Source organism: Megalopta genalis, unplaced genomic scaffold (assembly GCF_051020955.1).
Source record: "Megalopta genalis isolate 19385.01 unplaced genomic scaffold, iyMegGena1_principal scaffold0037, whole genome shotgun sequence".
NCBI classification, from domain to species: Eukaryota; Metazoa; Arthropoda; class Insecta; order Hymenoptera; family Halictidae; genus Megalopta; species Megalopta genalis.
In genome coordinates this window covers 317,952-333,381 of record NW_027476106.1, presented here as the reverse complement: position 1 = coordinate 333,381, position 15,430 = coordinate 317,952, and the positions used below count along the sequence as shown (strand labels likewise).

General features: G+C 56.9%; 2 protein-coding genes across 3 annotated transcripts in view; one reads left to right on the top strand and one right to left on the bottom strand.

Annotated features, from left to right (window-relative positions):
• The window catches only part of LOC117221386 (uncharacterized), a 33,641-nt gene that overhangs the window by 15,422 nt on the left and 2,789 nt on the right, over positions 1-15,430 (top strand). For both annotated transcript variants that reach the window (XM_033472308.2, XM_033472309.2), the window contains 3 exons: positions 3,479-7,609; positions 9,882-10,005; positions 10,168-13,440. In XM_033472308.2, the coding sequence (XP_033328199.2) occupies positions 4,439-7,609; positions 9,882-10,005; positions 10,168-13,440 (6,568 nt within the window). In that variant the 5' untranslated portion in view covers positions 3,479-4,438. The remainder of the gene's footprint in view (positions 1-3,478; positions 7,610-9,881; positions 10,006-10,167; positions 13,441-15,430) is intronic.
• LOC143261133 (uncharacterized) lies at positions 7,584-9,175 on the bottom strand. The gene has a single exon (XM_076527728.1). The coding sequence runs from the start codon at positions 8,517-8,519 to the stop codon at positions 7,584-7,586; it is 936 nt and encodes a 311-aa protein (XP_076383843.1). The 5' UTR covers positions 8,520-9,175.

Below are 15,430 nucleotides of genomic sequence, written 5' to 3'. Positions count from 1 at the left end.
ATTTCGGCGTCCGCTTTTGTCGGTTCTGCTCGGGAACACCGACAACGGGTCTCGCTTTTCGAATATTTCCCCCCTTCTCGCACCGACCGAACCGACCTTCGGCTTGTCTAACGGCTGAACAGCAGCCTCAGAGTTCAATCGTTTAGCAACCTGCGAGTCGACCGAACTTTATCGAACCGATCTTCCATGCGAGGCTGTTTTTTTTTTCTATCTCGGTAAAGTACAAAACCATATCGTTTCAACGATTTTATCGCGCATTCGCCCGTTGTAAACAGAGTTCGACGAATTTAACGCGGACGTGCCGCGATCTTGCCGGTTTTCCTTCTCCTCGTTCCTTTTGTATCGCATTCTTTCGCTCTCGTCCAATCGATCCCGCCTTCCTTCGGCGTCCTAATGATCCAGCAATTTTAGAAAAAAAAAGACATCAGAATGCAATAAATGGTAAAACCGATCGTATTTGCGACAAACGCTTCCAACTTGATACACATGTACATAATAATATGCCATAATAAAACTCGCAGACATTAGTTGAACCGAACGAAAAGCTACGATTTATATTAAATAATAAAGTGTCAAGGTTATGATAATAAACAATATATATTAATTAATTTAATATATATTAAAAGCTACAGTTTATATTAAATAAGAAAATGTCCTAATATATATATACTTTTGGAGGGGAGCGTAAGTGCATTAGCGAGTCTCGGAAACGCACGGCGAACGCGACAACCTCGATGCTTGGTAATACGGGGTCCGCGTACGCGACAGATCCATATTCGAGTGTAGGATGTTCAAGAGATACGGTGAAAACGCGTGTTGTTCGGAGTGCGCCGATATTTGTAAAAATGTTGGAATATCGGTAAACGAAGCCCCCGTTGCGTTTCTAGGGCCGTGCTCGCGACAAGTTGGTGGCGGAACGTTCGTTTAAGCGTTCGACCGACCGACCGACCGCGTTGTTGGGACCGTCGACGGAAACGGTATCAACAAATAGCATACCCGATGGTAAATATTATCGTTGCTATCGACAAACAACGAGACGTTATCGTAAGATTTGGTCGCGCATGCTTAACGGTGGGCCGTGCGACTTTTCGAGAATGTGAACGGCTATCACGATGAAAGCATTTTTCGAAAGTATTGGGACACCGGCTTGTTTATTGCACTATAAATTGTAATGTTCTATTCGATTTAGGCGATGCTCGCGAGCCTGCGATATCGCATCGTATTAAGTTACAAGCGTTTGTCGTTTTATTGTTTTTATTAAGTAATCAAAAAACGACGGTGGGGACGTATCGACGAGATGAAAATTCAATTCTCTTTTATTTAAATTGGCGTTATTCGTATTGCAACGTAAAATATATTTACGTACTCGTTACGATTCGATACGATCAACTTTGTAATAAATTTACAAAATTATAACAAGGTGTTCTATTATGTATATTCTGCAGGTGTTCTAATACTTTTGGCAGGGGGTGTACGCGTTTCCGAGTACCTTGCGCGATGCTTGTTACGCGCGACGCGATAACGCGACACCGAACGCGACCAAGTCCGAGAACGAGACTGAACGAGAACGGGACGAGAAATGTATCGAAACGAACCGGGAAGACCGTTCCCTCGGAAGCGGTACCGGCTGCGGCGGCGATGCGCGCTCGACTAGAAAGGAAACAGGCTTTCGCCATTCCGCTTTCCTCGATCGTTCAATTATTCAAGAGAGGCTGCCTAGAGCGGGCACTCGCGCGATAGCCGCGACGAACGGCGTAATGAAATATTAACTTGTCGTAATTCGAATCGAATCCGTCGAAATATCGTTCTATCTCGGGTCGCGCGGTACGAACGGTCGGATAGGTTCGCGTGTTTGTGGTTCGAGAACGGATCGAGAGAGAGAGAGAGAGAGGGGGGGGGGGCTTTGACGACGGAACCGAAATTTAACCACGGTCGGCAGTCGCCACCGACGCAACGACCGTTCGCAACGACGCGTGGTGGGCCGGAACGGCCGATTTAGGTAGACAAAAATGTTTTACCGACCGAGAAGGTCGTAAAATCGATAATTTTTTTTTATTAATTTGTTAACTTATTTATATTTTTATTCGGTGTAAATAATAATATTCGAAGCTTCGAGTACTCAAATTTTGAGTAATATAATCGAAGCAGATTCTCTTCGCTGCTCCGTTGATACAAAATGCCAAATGCGTACAGGTCTCGCTGAAAATTAAATTACAAAGTTTTACAGAAAGTTGCGACTATTAGATTTCCATGTAGCTAATAGATACGATCCAACTATTCTCGTAAGACACATAGTCGGTAAAGGTGGGGGAAAGTAAGAAAAAGTTGGAGGACATCGAACGAAAGTGGACGTCGTTGCTCCTATTGTATTTCGACAAAATGTAGGTGAGAAATGGTAATTAAGTAAAATTTGTAAGATTCGTATACGAAGAACCGTTCAATGGTTGGTGAAAGTTTACCGAGTAAGAGCAACGAAGCGTTCGGACTTACCTCGCATGCATCTCAATGGCAGGTATATTATCTTAACGGGAAAATTTTGGGTAAAATTTTATTGCTTGCCGGTCGTACAGTACCCCTATAAACGCTTAGTAACCGTTTAATGACGGTTTCAGGTAGTCGATGCTATCGTTTTCGTCTACCTAGATCGGCAGTTTTGCCCACTGCGACGCGACGCTGAGTAACGCGTAGTTTTCGTTATTCATCCGTCGGTAATACTCAACGCGCCGGCCACTTCCTATTCGTTTCTTAGTCACTTCCTAGTAACCGAGCGAATATTTCTGCCGCGTACGCGATATATTTCGCCTTCCGAAACGAGACCGGCGGCTCTCGAGAAACGCGATCCACTCGCGTCGGCTGTCATCGTTTCCGTCGAAATTAAAAAATCGAATACTTTTTGGTACGCGATCTCCTATCCGGCTCGAGAGTCAGTCGGCCTTGTCTCGCGAGGTTCCCCGAGATCCGAGGCAACGGGGAAAAAGGAGAGCGTCGCGTCGAATAATAGTTTCCTTGATCTCGCGCGGCCGACTGTCTGGGACGGTTAACATCGACGTGTCCACACGGGGACGCGTAAAGAGAGAGAGAGAGAGAGAGAGAGAGAGAGAGAGAGAGAGAGAGAGAGAGAGACGAGCACACGGACACACAGGCGCAGGGCACCGACGACGCGCGTACGCCGACACGACTGGACCGATGCCAAATGCCACCGGTAAAATTAATCGTTCCGTAACACGAATTCCCCTCTAAGTGGGAATAGCAATTTGTAGGCGAGGAACAACGATGGACCGTTCGATGGAGTTTCGGGAGTCGCGAGCGCGGATAAAGATCCGGCCGCGACCGTCGCAGTTGATCCGTTTGTCGACACGGGGAGAGGTTATGTCGCGTCGCGTCGCGAGAAATCGCGGAACCGGAGCGCGATCGAGACGCCGTCGACGGCTCCAGGTAATCCCGTGGCGGCCGATTAAAGGTTATGTTTTCGTTACAGATCTCGGCCACGACGAAGGACAGGAGCAGCACGAGCGTCGTTTTAGCGTTTGGTCGAACGGAGCGAGCGAGAGCCGGTCCGAGGCTGGAGGTTGGAAAACGAACGAACGATAGATACATGGAACGTGTCTAAGATCGAACTGGATAGAGCGGCGTTTCGCGACGGAAATATATATACGCGAGGAGACGCGGAAAGGGACCACGACAAGGGAGGAAAAGGGACGACGAGAGGATATCGAGAGGATATATATATAGAGAGAGAAAGAAGAAAAGACGTGGGAAAGACGTTGAGAGAGAGAGAGGGAGAGAGAGGAGGAAAGACGAGAAAGAACGAGAGAGAACCGCGGGTAGCGGTGAACGGCGGTAAACGGTGTTGCGAAAAGTGTTGTCGAAAGGACGACGGAAAAAGACGGAGAGACGGCGGAGCCGGGCTCGGGGGAGGAGGAAGAGAAAAAGAAACGCGTGCCGAACAAGAGAGGAGGATCGTGCACCCCCGTGAAGTCCTAAACAAGAGGAAACGGAAAGACGAACACGGAGGTAGGTGCGGGTTGACCGCGCGGCGCATAACAAGGAGACGGATAACACGCGCGAGTGCGATATATATATATAAATAATATATATATATAGAGAGAGAGAGAGAGAGAGAGCGAGAGCGAGCGAGCGAAAGAGAGAGCGAAAGAGCGAGAGAGAGCGAGAGAGCGATAACGGGCGCGATCACACTCGAGACCGGAACCGGAATCGGTGCCGGGAAAAGGCCGGATCATCCGAATATAGGGAATATCGGTGGAGGGCAGCTGCGAGACAGTAAAGTGATGTGTTCGATGGACGAGGTGCGACTGGCGGGCGGAGGTCGGGGCAAAACGGACGCGTGTCGCGCGCGCTGCGATTGCTTGGAATCGGTGAGAACAGGCGGGCAGTCGGTGATCAGGCTGGCGGGCGCCGGGGAAACGTTTCAAAGGGCATGGCGACCACGCCACTAGGCGGTCGCCTCCCTATCGTAAACCGCAAAGGACCATCTCCGTTCGACGGTGGTGGTGGTGGTAACGACGCTAATTACGGAAACGGCAACGGTATTGGCAACAACAATAAAAACAACAACAACAACAACAACGACGAGGAGAGTGGTGGCGATAATAACGGCCATCGCTTCAACAACAACAACAATCATAGTAATAAGAACAACAATCATACTACTAGCAGCGGCGGCGGCAGCAGCAGCGGGAAGAGCAACGTTGGCCATCGTAACGGCAACAGCAGCAGCAGCACCAGCAGCGGTAACAACAACGAGAGCAACGGCGGTAGCAGTAGCACCAAGTATCACGGAGAAGCTCGCGCGATCGAAGGTGGCAACGTCGAGGGGAACGGGAGCAGCAACGGCAACGGAAACGGCAACGACAACGACGTCGACCTCGTTGCCAACGGTTGCAGCGACAAGAGTAGCTGCACCGGGAACCGCTGCAGAAGGAGTTGCAAGTACAACGGCGGCCAAGGCGTTGTCGGTTACGGCGGTGGAGGAGGCGGGGGAGGGGGTGGAGGTGAAGGTCAGACGTCGAGGAGACAGGAGCAACACCGACGGGGATCGGTAGGAAGAGAGCACAGGGGGAGAGATCATCGGGAGCATCGGGAACATCGGGAGCATCGAGATCATCGGGATCACCGAGATCATCGGGATCACCGGGATCGTGATCGCGACCGTGATCGCGACCACCGGCATCATCACCATCACCATCATCATCACCATCACCATCATCACCACCACCATCATCATCAAGGTCGGGACAGGTCCTCGTCGTCGTCGTCGTCGTCGTCGTCATCGGGACATAACCAGCGAGACGCTAAAGCAAGCACGGTGGCTGCAAACACCGATGAGCTGGATCCGGCCGCGACGAATGCGACCAACAATTTCGAGTACGACGACAACGAATGGGACATTGGAATAGGAGATTTGATAATCGATCTTGATGCGGACATTGAGAAGACGAGGGACGAGAAATTGAGCTCAGGGACAGGCATGGCTTCAACGCCTGCCTCGGCAGCATCGGCTTCAAATACCTCGAATCATCACCACCACCACCATCATCATCATCATCAGCTTCAAAATTCTTCGAACGGCTTAACTTCCTCCGGTCTGTCTTCGTCCGTTGCGTCCGCCGGTGGCTCGAACGGTTGCGGACAATCGTTGAACTCGTCGTCTTCGTCGTCGTCCTCTTCGTCGTCCTCCTCTTCGTCGTCGACGTCGGCTTCGTCCTCCTCGATATCGTCGTCGTCCTCGTCGTCGTCGTCGTCGTCGTCCTCGTCTTCCTCGTTGCCGACCTCGGTCTCGTCCGCGTCGTCTTCCTGCGGCTTGAACTCGTCCGGGCGCGCGAACAGTCCCGGTAGCGGACAACACGGGCACGGACAACACGGGCACGGGCACGGGCACGTTCACGGCCACGGGCACGGACACGGGAGCGTGGTGGTGAGCAGCAGCAGCGGCGGCGTCGTCGTCGCTAGTAACGGTACGGGCGTGAACGCGAACGCGAACGGTGGTTCCTCGTCGATCGTACCGGGAACCGGTAACAAGCAGCAGCAGCAGCAGCAGCAGCAACAGCAACAGCAACAAATTAATTCCGTCGCGAGCGGTGCGAACGCCGCGCACGGGAATCCAGGTAACCCCGGCAAGATGGCCGTTGAACACTCGGCCACCGTCGACAAAGGCCTCAAGATGAAGATCAAACGCACGAAACCGGGCACCAAGAGCAGCGAGGCGAAACACGAAATCGTGAAATCGAACGAAATGAACGGAACGATGTCGTCTCAGGAGACCGGCACCGGCGGCGGTGGCATCGGTGGCGTCGGCGGCGTCGGCGTCGGTGGCTCGGCGGTCACGAGCGGTTCGTCGTCGTCGTCGTCGTCGTCGTCGTCGTCGTCGTCGGCCTCGAGCGGATCGGGCGGCTCGTCCGCGGGCGCGACGATCGGACAGAACGCTCAGAACTCGGAGTGCGCCGCGGGACACGGCGGCAGCGGTGCCGGTGCCGGTGTCGTCGTCGGTGGTGGCGTGGGTGTCGGTGTCTGCGGAGGTGTCGGTGTTGGTGTCGGTGTCGGAATAAGTGTGGGCATCGGTGTCGGCGTCGGCGTCGGCGTCGGCGTCGGCGGTGTCGGAAGCGGTGGCTGCGTCGCCGGCGGCGTCGGCGGCGGCAGCGGCAACGGATCGGCCGGATGCGGCGCCGGGACCGGCTCGAGCGGGAACAACGGTCCCGGCGCGGCCGGCGGAGCGGTCGGCGGCGGGCCCGGCGGCGGTAGCGGCGGTGGCGGCGGCGGCGGCGGCGGCGGCGCCGTAGGCGTCCAGTCCTCCTCGTCCTCGTCCTCGACGTCGTCCTCGTCCTCGTCGACCTCGTCGTCCTCGTCGTCGTCGTCGTCCTCGTCCTCGAACAAGTCGAAGCTCGGTCACTCGGCCGGCGCCGCCGGTGGGACCGGAGGCGCGACTTCCTCGACCGCAGGATCGAAAAGGGGGTCGAGCGGTCACCGGCGGGACAAAGCGCGGGACAAGCACGAGAAGCCGCAGAGCAATCACGCGTCGGCGCAGCAGAACAAACCGGAAATGAACGGGACCGCGCGGCCCAGCGGCGTCAGCGGCGGCGGCGGCGGCAGCGTCGGAGGCGTAGGAGGCGTTGGAGGCGGCGGCGGCAACGGCGGCGGCGGGGTCAGCGTCGGCGGCGTGGCCGGCATCGGGCAGAATCAACTTTCGGGCGGGTCGGGACCGGGGCCGGGACCCGGACCGGGGCCCGGGCCAGGGCCGGGCTCGGGATTCGGAGCCGGCTCGGGGCCCGCCGGGGCGGCCGCGCAATCTCAGGGACCTCCGACCGCCGCGACCGCCCCCCAGCAAAGCCAAGGACCGTCGCCGAGCTCGCGAGCCGTCTTCTCCGTCTCCCAGGGATCCGGCCCGTCCTCCGGCTCCGTAACGGTCCCGTGTCCGCCGCCGAGTCCGGCGAGCGCGACCGCCGTCGGCCCGGCCGCCAAGCCGGAGCAAACCAAACTCGCCGCGGTACCCGGCAACGGATCCTCCATCATCGCAACGGCCGACGACGCCATGGATACCGCGTCCAGTCCTCCGCCTGCTAAGAAGTTCAAGACTTCTGCTTCCGAACCAAAGGTAACGTTCCGCCTTTCCCCGGCGTTCCCTCGATCGGGATCGGGAATCCCAAATTTTCTATGTGCTTCATTTCGTGTTGTAATTCGGCGATTCGATGCATGGATCGATCGCATCGCATCGCATCGCATCGCATCGCATCGCAACCGCATCTCGTCTCGTCGCATCGCATCGCATCGCAACGCAACGCAACGCAACGGCATCGCACACATCTCGTCTCATCTCGACTCGTCTCATCTCGTCGCAACGCATCTCGTGTCATCGCATCGCAACGCGACACATCGCATCGCATAGCGTCATATCTCGCCTCGTCACGCTTCGCCTTGCCTTGTCTTGTTTTGCTTTGCCTTGCCTCGTCTTGCCTATTCTTGCCTATTCTTGCCTTGCCTTGCCTTGTTTTTTGCCTCGTCGCGCCTTGCTTTGCATGCCATACCTGGCCTTGCCTCGTCTCGTCTTGCCTTGCCTTGCCTTGCTTTGCCTTGCCTTGCCTTGCCTTGCCTTGACTTTTGTCGTGTTTTGTCTTGCCTCGCCTCGCCCCTCGGCCTTGCATCTCCTCGTCGTTTCGCGAAACCGGACAAAATTTCGATGGCCGAGAGAACGTAGGAGGTGGGTGGCTGTTACGAGTTGAAATCTCGGCTCGGGGACTAGGGGCTGTTGGCTCGGGGGACGGAAGCGACCGAGGGGCACGCGAAGGGGGTGAAATCAATACTCTGCGGTCTCCGCCCGCGAGAGTACACGAACGAATACATAGAGACAAATGCGAGCAGCGGCCGACCGTGTCCCGGTCGCGCGTTGCTCGTTTCGCCGTTTTCCGTTCCGCCGTCGATTTCTTTCCGATTAGAGAAATTACTCGGCGGCGCTTCTCCGTATTCGACCGAATATCGGTTGTCCGTTCGCCGCTGTCTCGCCCCATCGATATTCTCGGAGAACGGATCCGAAGACACGATTACGGAAAAAGCTGCGGCGCGTTCGGTCGCGTATCCGTCGAGACGCGTGGATCGCCGCGGGCCCTTCGAACAGCTTCTTTTCCGATAACGCCCGCGCTCGGTTATCGTTCGTTGAACTCTGGTCGCGTTCGCGAGTCGAACGAACTCGCGCCGATGTCCTTCTGTCTCTCGCGCGCGTTGCGATCGCTGACTCTTCTTTCTTCTCGCGTTTTCCATACAGGAGAAGAGGTTCTCGAGAGTTTAACCGAATCGGCGGCGCAACACGCGTAATCCGCGTTCTTTCGGGCTCGGCCATCGGTTTCCGATAATCGTCGTCGATGTTATCCGAATTTCGACGCGCCCCGATCTTATCGAAAGGCGAGACTACGAACGGGACAAAGTACGCGTCGCGGCCGACGGCGAACGAATGCCGTTTAATCGGCGGAGCGCGGCCGATCGGCGGTTCGAGCGCGGAAAAGCGAAATATAAACGGTCGCGTCCGTTCGACGGTCGAGCACAGATATACGATATCGTGGAAGGGGTAATTGCTCTGGTGCACACGGTGTTACGCTACGCGGGGGATACGCCGCGGAGTAGTAGGATCGGCGTAGGACGGGGTGGAACTTCGCGGGGCGTCGCGGGGGCGTCGCGGGGGCGTCGCGAACGCCGGAGTTGGGAGGAAGACCGGGTGCACGCGTAAACTTCCTACGGGATGGCATTGGTCCGCGACCATTGGTCGTCCCATCGACGCCATTGACCGTGATCGACGACGGAGCAAGATCCGCTTCCGCCGAAGTCGAGTACGAACTCGATTTCCACGAGGCCGTCGACGGCCATCGACTGCTATGGATTTTATCGGTGGCTACCGCTCGCTATTTCCTTGCCTCTTTCACCCTTTCTCCGCGATCGTGGTAGCGCACGAGTCGTCTTTGTCGCGATGCTCTTCCGCGGAATCTTTGTCGCGAACCCGATTTTTCCTCGAGAGAAGCTTTCGAACGCGCGTTGTTCCTCGGACTCTCGCGGCACTCGTTTCGGCGGTTACGCGGTGCACCGTAAACCGAATCCGAAGACGGAGCCAACCGCGATTCGTTGTTCGAAATCTCGCGTTTCTTTATCAAAATACGTTGACGGCGATCGATGCGTTCGATGTCACCGATATCGATGGAATTCGAGAGGACGCGCGCGATCCGAAAGAAGCGCTCCGTCGAATCCGCGTTCGCGGTCCGCGATCGATCCGTGCGTGGGTCCTCGTCCCAACCGCCAACTCCGGAATCCGTTGGCTGCGATCGCGATTCGATCCGTCTACGATAGAGCGACGAATCTACAATAAGATGCGTGCGATGTTACAGGACATGTCCGACGTGTGCGTCGGGACCAGCGTGGGGACCATTACCGAGCCAGAATGTTTAGGACCCTGCGAGCCTGGTACATCTGTTACTCTTGAGGGAATCGTGTGGCACGAGACCGAAGGGGGTGAGTCCGCGTCTGGCACTACCGACGATCCGGTAGAGAGAGAGAGAGAGAGAGAGAGAGAGAGAGAGAGAGAGAGAGAGAGAGAGAGAGAGAGAAAGTGTATTCTGCGCGCGGCCAATTTAGCCTCGGTTCGTACTCTGAACGCGTTCATTCGATTCGCAGGTGTGCTGGTGGTGAACGTGACGTGGCGAGGGAAGACGTACGTGGGCACGTTGCTGGACTGTACCCGGCACGATTGGGCGCCGCCTCGATTCTGCGACTCGCCGACCAGCGACCTCGACGCGCGGACGCCGAAGGGCCGCGGCAAGCGCGGAAGGGCCGCGGCGAACGCGACCCCGGGCAACGATTTGAGCAACTTCACGGAGACGAGAAGCTCGGTGCACAGCAAGCTGCGAAACGGCGGCGCGAAGGGACGCCGAGGCGCCCAGGGATCGCCGGCGGCCAGCCCGAGTCCGGCGGCGTTCGTCCCGCCCCGACCGGATCCCGCGGCCAAGCGGAAATCCCGAGGACCCGAGGAAGAGGACAAGAACAAGAGACGCGCTCCGCCGCCCACGCCGCCCAGCGGCTCTCCTCCGGCGAGCCCCGTGTTGCTCGAGTGTCCGGAACCGAACTGCAACAAAAAGTACAAACACATCAATGGACTGAAGTACCACCAGAGCCACGCGCACGGCTCGGCGGACGACGACGACGCCAAGGAGGGCATCACGAGCATGTCGGAGAACGACGAGAGCAACATCGAGGCGCCGAGCCCGGCGACGCCGGTGAAATCGCCGGCCGACAAGCCGGAGGGCACGCCGCTGAGGCCGTCCAGCCCGCCGGCCAGCAGTCTGCCGCCGGAAACGCCTCCGCCGCCGCCGCGGGTCGTCTCGCCCGGTATAGAGGCGACCGCGCCGGTTCACGGCCAGGACAAGAGCATCGTGAAACCGGGCGTGCTGAGGTTCGGGCAGGACGATTTGCCCGCGCCGCCGCCGACGATACCGACCTCCGCCAGGCAGCAGTCCGTGCAGCAGCAACAGTCTGTGCAGCAGCAATCCGTGCAGCAGCAACAGCAGCAGCAGCAGCAGCAGCAACAGCAGGCGCAGCAGAATCAATCGTCGTTGGGTAGTTCGAGCTCGCCGCAGAGCCCCGGTCCTCGGACCAGTCAGTCGCCGAGGCCGATACCGTCTCCTCGTCCGAGCGCGAACAATCTCCCTCCGCAACTGAATATTCCGCAACCGCCTCAGCCGTCCCAAATGTCGCAACACCAACAACAACATCAGCAACAGCAGCAGAACTCGCTTCTGCAGCAGAGCCAACAGTCGATGCAAGCCGGTCAGTCGACGGCGGCGTCGCAGCAGCTGCAAGCGAGCCAGCAGCAGTCGCAACAGCTGCAATCGGCCGTGCAGCAGCAACAGCAACAGTTGACGTCCGCGCACCAGCTCTCGGTGCAGCACTCGCTCTCGGCGCAACTCGGGCAGCCGTCGCAGGCTCACATGGTGCAACAGCAGGCCGGCATGCAGCAACAGCAGCAGACGCAGCCGGCCGGGTTGCAGAGCATCGCGAGTCAACATCCGGGTCTTCAGGGTCTCGCCGCTCAAGTGTCGCAGCAAGCGGCGGCGGCGGTGGTGGCGGCCTCCGGTCCGCCGCAGGCCGGACACCCGGGTCAAACGGTGCAGTCGGTGCAGTCGCATCTGCAGCCGTACCAGAGCGTCTCGTTGCACGCGAAGATGCCGCAGTTCAAGGTGAAGCCGACCGCGGCGCTGATGCCCGAACAGGACAAGAGCAAAGATCCTCGGGCCGCGAAACCGCCCAGTTACAAGAAGAAATCGAGAAAGTCGCCCGGAGGCAGTCCTCATCCGTCGCCGTTGGAAGCGCCTATCGTCGATTCCGCGAGGGACGACGTCCAGAGTCCGGCCTACTCGGACATCTCCGACGACGCGGCGCCCGTGCTCGAGGCCGAGCCGACCGACAAGTGCAAACAGTCCCAGGAGAAGGACGGCAAGGCGTCCGCGGCCGCACACCTGCCGGCGCACTTCAGCATGTATCCGTATTACGGGCAGCCGCCTTACCTGGTGCCGAGCGTTCAAGAGAGCAAGCCGATCGATCAGAAGCCGACCGATCTAGTGCCGAAGCAGGAGATGAAGCCGCTGAATATACCTCAGATGCCGACGATGGCCAGTCTACAGAGCGTGGTCGCGGAGAAGGAGAAGAAGGAGATGAGTCAATCGGTTCCGCAGCCTCAGCAACAGCCGCACTATTACGGCGGTTACGGTGGCTACATGCCGCCCGGATACCCCTATCAGCCGCCGCAATCCGTGGCGCAGCAGCAGCAGCAGCAGCAACAACAACAGCAACAGCAGCAGCAGCAGCAGCAGCAACAACAACAACAACAGCAGCAGCAGCAACAGCAGCAGCAGCAGCAGGAGCAAGAGTTTCACGAGCAAAAGGCTAAGATCAAACAGGAGCCGCAACCGCAGCAGCCGAGTTTGAAGGACAAGCAGCACGAGAATCATCAGATACTGAAGGAGAGCATCGAGATGAAGAGTCAGATGAGCCCGTACCACGTGTATCACGGGTCTCAGAGTCAGAGAGCCGGTCCGCCGCCGCCGCCGCCTGGTCCGATGCAGGACGACCGAAGGTATTACCTGTACCCGGGCGATCAGAGGCGAAAGGAGGAGCCGAGCAAGCAGAGTCAACAAGCGAAGCCGCCTCCGCCGAGCCCGAAGCATCAGCCGAAGCAGGAGAAGCCGCAAGATCTGGGGAAGAACGAGGACTCGAAGAGCAAGCAGCAGGAAGGCGTGAAACCCACGATGGAGACCCAAGGACCGCCTCCGCCGACGTCCCAGTACGCGTACATCCATCCGAGTTACATGCAGCCGCAGCATTACGGCGCGCTGCCGTTCGACCCCGGTCATCCGGTCTATCGGGGCCTCGCTCCGATGCTGGTCCCGGGACCGTACACCGGGAACCCGTACCTCCATCAGCTGCCCAGGTATCACGCGCCGGAAGATCTGAGCAGACCGCCCGGCGGCAAAGCGTTGGACCTGCTTCAACACCACGCGAACCAGTATTACTCGGCCCACAAGATACACGAGCTGCAGGAGCGCGCGCTCAAGTCCCCCACCCCGAAGACGTCCGCGGCCTCGGCGAGCCCGTCGTCGGCGGGGCCGACGCCCTCGAGGCCTCCGAGCGGGCCGCCGAGCTCGGTGTCGGGCGCGGCCGGCGGCGCCGGGCCCGGCCCGCCGCAGCCTCAGGGACAGCAGCCGTCCGGGAAGCAGCAGAACCAGCCGGGAGGACAGCAACAGCAGCAACAGTCGGCCGTGGACGCCGGGACCGGGACCTTGCCGAAAGACAATAGGTCGCCCCCGCCTCAGCGGCACGTGCACACCCATCACCACACGCACGTGGGCTTAGGCTATCCCCTGCTAACCGGACAATATCCCGCCCCCTACGGAGGTAAGCCTCTCGTCAGACCCTGACAGTAAAAGTCTCGATACGCGACAAGTATTTCCGAAGTATTGCCGGCGCTTCGCGGATCGAGCCGAAACATGTATCTCGTGCCGACGATGATCATTTTGCGCCGCCGTCTCCTCCGTCTCCGCCTCCTCCGCCTCCATTTCCACTTCCGTCTTAGCGTTCGTCGTCGCCGTCGTCGGCCCCGGATCCGTACGACCGTCGCCCCTCCGACTTCCCCGAAACCCCGATCGTATTATTCTCTCCTCGTACGCACCGAGCCGCCGTTGTATTCGCCTTCGGGAACGTTCGAGAGACGCGCACCACCCCGCAGTCATCGTCGTAGAGAGGAGCCGTTTTTATCGGGAGACGTTGCTACGCGATTCCAAGGATTAGGCATTCGAACGATACGACAGGATTCACGAGGAACGATCGAAAAGAAAAACAACGCGCGCGAAACGCGGCGACCCTCGTCTTTGTTTTAGTATCGTCGACGCTTGATCGTTCAAACGTACGTACACCATATTGGTGCATGCGATTTAAAGTATTTCCGTTTCCGAATATCGAGAGGATAGCGACGGAAACGGTCGCGATTTCTCCGCCCCCGTTTTCCCCCCAAAAGGGGCACCTTTTATTTTGTTACCGAGGTCTTTTCTTTTGGTCATTCCCGGCGGGGGGAGGGGCGCCCATCCCCCCTCCCGCGCGCCAGTACCACGGCGTCGACGCGCGAACGCGAACGCGTTTCGCGGTTAACGACGATTCGAGGTGGTCGATCAGCCTACGACGAGAAACTTGTGTTATAGTCGCGATCGCATTTACGACAACGGCGAGCACGACAAATCGTGCTGATCTCGCCGGCGAAGTGCAAGCGGAATCTTTTTTAAAACGGTACACTTCGAACTGAAACAGCTGGTAAGAAGTAAGAAGTAGGAAATATATATAAGAAGTACGAAGTAAGGTATAAATAAGGATAAGAAGTTACGAAGTAAGAAGTAGGAAGTAAGAAGTAAGAAGTAAAAAAACAGTAAAAAAGTATAAAAGTAAAGAGTGAAAAGCGAGAGAGGTAATAAATAGATAACGAGAGAGAGAGAGAGAGAGAGAGAGAGAGAGAGAGAGAGAGAGAGAGAGTACGTGCGGTGTTGTAAATAGAACGCGATCAGACACGATTCGCGTCGCTCGACCACAAACTGGTTACTCTTTTTCGAATATACATATTATAACGTTAGATTGTAACGACTACGCGACGGTGAAGAGCGTAGGGACGTGCGAGTCGCGTCTCGCCCGGCGAGTCGGGGCTCGTAGAACGCATAATTAGACTTATAGTTCAGACTGTGATAAATTGTAATCGTCGCGCTTGTTTCCGAGTTCGGACAAACGGCGAGAACGATTCGACGTATAATGAATTCCTACGTGTTGCGCATCGATAGGGAACAACAAGGGTTAGGGTAGTGGACGAGAAAAGAAAAAAAAATAGCCTTACACACACACACACACACACACACACACACACACACACACACACACACACACACACACACACACACGACGATACATTCTCCCTTAACCGCGCAAACTTTTCAATAGTCTTCCACCGAAGATCTCTTTTGCTAGAGGACAGGATCAACGCGTTCGAGAACCTTCCCGAAACAAAAATCGAGCATCTCGGAAATATGGTGAACGTATCGGCCGGTTAGTCCTGCGGATTTCTCAAGCCTCTCCTTCCCTCTCCACCCGCGTCGTCCCGTCGCGCGTTCCCCTTCGACCCAGAGACCGATATCCCAGGTATTATCCCATCGCGCCCTTCACCGAGAAGCAACTCGTTCGTTCCTGCGCGCGATACTTGGGCTGGAGTGGCGTTGAATCGTCGAGGAGAAACTTGGGCCGAACGAGGACGACGAACATATAGACGCGTTGTATATATATATATATATATACAGATAGACGGATAATAAACGGATAATAAACGGATAATAAACGGATAATAAACGGATAG